Here is a 2334-nt window from a genome sequence, read left to right as displayed (position 1 = left end):
TGTCTGTCTGTCTGTCTGTGTGTGTCTGTGTGTGTGTGTGTGTCTGTCTGTCTGTGTGTGTCTGTGTGTGCGTGCATGTGTGGTCCTCTCTCTAATCTGTTAAAGTGCCGTCACTTTGTGTTCCCCGCAGCACTGTGTAGAGTTTCCTATTAGCAGATTGCTGTGTGTGTGGGAAGTACAAGCTAACCTACATTATTAAACACACACACACACACACACACACACACACACACACAGCACTGAATGTTCTCTGCTTTTGTTGCCGGCACTTTCACATCTTTCTGTGCACAAACAGACGTGACCTGCCAGCAGCAGGCGGGCAGATAAGAGGCGGGGCGTCTGGGTGACGAAGGGCACTCTGCTCTTCATCGCTCGCTCTCCGCGTCATTTGTCCTGCCCGTAAGAAGCCCCGCCCCCTTTTAAAAGATAAGCTCAGAGATGCAAACACATGTTAGAGCAGCAGACGCACAGGGCAGCGATAAATGTTACACTCAGCAACCACACAGTACACACAGTACGAGCAGTATAATCACATAGAAACGTGTAAGTATGTTGGTGCAGTGCAGGAGGAACAGCAGGTACTGAGACATGTACAGAGCTGGAGGCGGGTCCTCCTGCTCGGTCAGGTCCTCCTGCTCGGTCAGGTCCCTGTACTCCGTGTTGTCCCATCAGCAGCGACACTCATGAGGGGCAGCACATCCTGATTCTAAAAATTAGAGGTTTTGTGTGTGTCACAGATGATGCAGTGACCCTGAACCTCCTGCAGGAGGCAACGTCTGCTCACTTACTCCTGAAGCCTCACTGACCGCTCCTCCTTCTCCTCTCTCCCCCATTTCACCCCCCTCTCATTTCCTTCTCCTTACTTCCCTGTTCTTCTTCATCTCCTCCTCCTACTTCCTGTTTTTCGCCTCCTCCTTCCTTCCTTCCTTTCTTCCCTCTTTTCTTTATAATTAATTCTTTCTGATTTTTTCTCCTTTCACTTCTCCTCATCCTCCTTCCTCTCCTTCCAGCCCACAGTCTGTCCTCCCCTCCTCCCCCTTCTGCTCCTCCGGTCTCTCGTCAGGAGGAGGCGAGTGTTTTCCATCTGGAGACGTACCTGACGGAGCCGAGGCGTCCGGAGACCAGGAGGCTGCGCTCCTTCTCCTCGCCCCCTGACACCGGCCAGCGAGTCTCTACGTTCTCCTCCGCCTCCTTCACCTCCCTTTCCTCCTCCTCCTGCTGTCAGAAGCCTCCGCCGGCCCCGCCTCCTGTGGCATCTCCTCCTCCTGCTCCCCCTGTTGGGACGCTGGTGAGTGCGGAGCGTTTATTGATCCTCTATGTTTGCTGGATGGTGTTGGTGGCGCTGACCAACAAACAAACGTCACAGAGTCTCACCTTTTATTTATTTACATTTATTATTTTAAAAACGAAACACGTTTAATCAGAAATCAAAGAAAACCAGAGGAAACGCGCCAAAACCCTGAGCTCCGGCTCTCATCGGCCGTTTCCGGTCATCTCCGGCTCTCATCGGCTGTTTCCGTCAACCCAGCGCGGGGATGCTGAGGCGCAGGCAAGGTCGCGTCAAGTTCACACAGATAATTAGGCAGGAACAGGAAGTTGTACTTTCAAAATAAACTCAACCAGCTGGTGTTTTAAAAACAGGTGAATTTTAATGGGACAAGCTGGAGCTCTGCATTTGTCATCTGTGTTTGAAATTAAATATATTTATAACAGAAAAATTCAGTTACAGGACAACAGTGACTATAGAAAACAGAGCTGGTTCCATTTTAATTAAGTTATAAAACTAAAATGCTTTATAAAGAAAGCCAAAAACATCCTGGCGGTGCTGAAACGTTTTGGTAAGATAAATGAAAGTTTCCAGTCTTTCACTTTCGGTTCTTTTTCTGATTATTATTTATTATAAGTTATGTTGAAAAAAATTAACTAATATAGTCTAAAAACGCGCTTTTTTCTCCTATGCTTTTGTTGTGAAATGTCGCACCGGAAGTGCCACCTGTTAGCTCCGCGAGCTTGTTAGCGGCTGCGGCTCCGGTGGTCGCGGCTGCTGTTTCAACCTGAAGCCGACTGAAGACGGACGTTTACCGGCACAGCAGGTTCTCCGGGGCGCACACGGGATGAAGCCGTGAGTGTCCCGCTGATCCCCGGATACGAACCCCGAGGCGGACCGGAGCGGAGGAGGAGGACAGACGGTTTGATGAGCGGCGGCTGTCGGGTACGCGCTAACGTCACTGTCGTGTTAGCACTGATTTCTCCGCAGCAGAAGCGCGTTCAGGAATCAGCGGTGTTGACGCGAAAGCAACGCCGTTTCATGTCCGTCACACCTGGGACGCTGAC

At 50.5% G+C, this 2334-nt stretch overlaps 1 protein-coding gene across 1 annotated transcript in view; it reads left to right on the top strand.

Moving 5' to 3' along the window:
* Positions 1-2334, top strand: part of LOC102201675 (5'-AMP-activated protein kinase subunit gamma-2) — a 19380-nt gene that overhangs the window by 8763 nt on the left and 8283 nt on the right. Inside the window, exons 4-6 of the mRNA XM_013915407.1 lie at positions 1011-1288; positions 1442-1554; positions 2071-2212. Coding sequence (XP_013770861.1) covers positions 1011-1288; positions 1442-1554; positions 2071-2212 — 533 coding nt within the window. The remainder of the gene's footprint in view (positions 1-1010; positions 1289-1441; positions 1555-2070; positions 2213-2334) is intronic.

Source organism: Pundamilia nyererei, unplaced genomic scaffold (assembly GCF_000239375.1).
Source record: "Pundamilia nyererei isolate P.nyererei 1_Seehausen unplaced genomic scaffold, PunNye1.0 scaffold00299, whole genome shotgun sequence".
In the NCBI taxonomy this organism is placed as follows: Eukaryota; Metazoa; Chordata; class Actinopteri; order Cichliformes; family Cichlidae; genus Pundamilia; species Pundamilia nyererei.
This window is presented reverse-complemented; position numbering and strand designations above follow the sequence as displayed.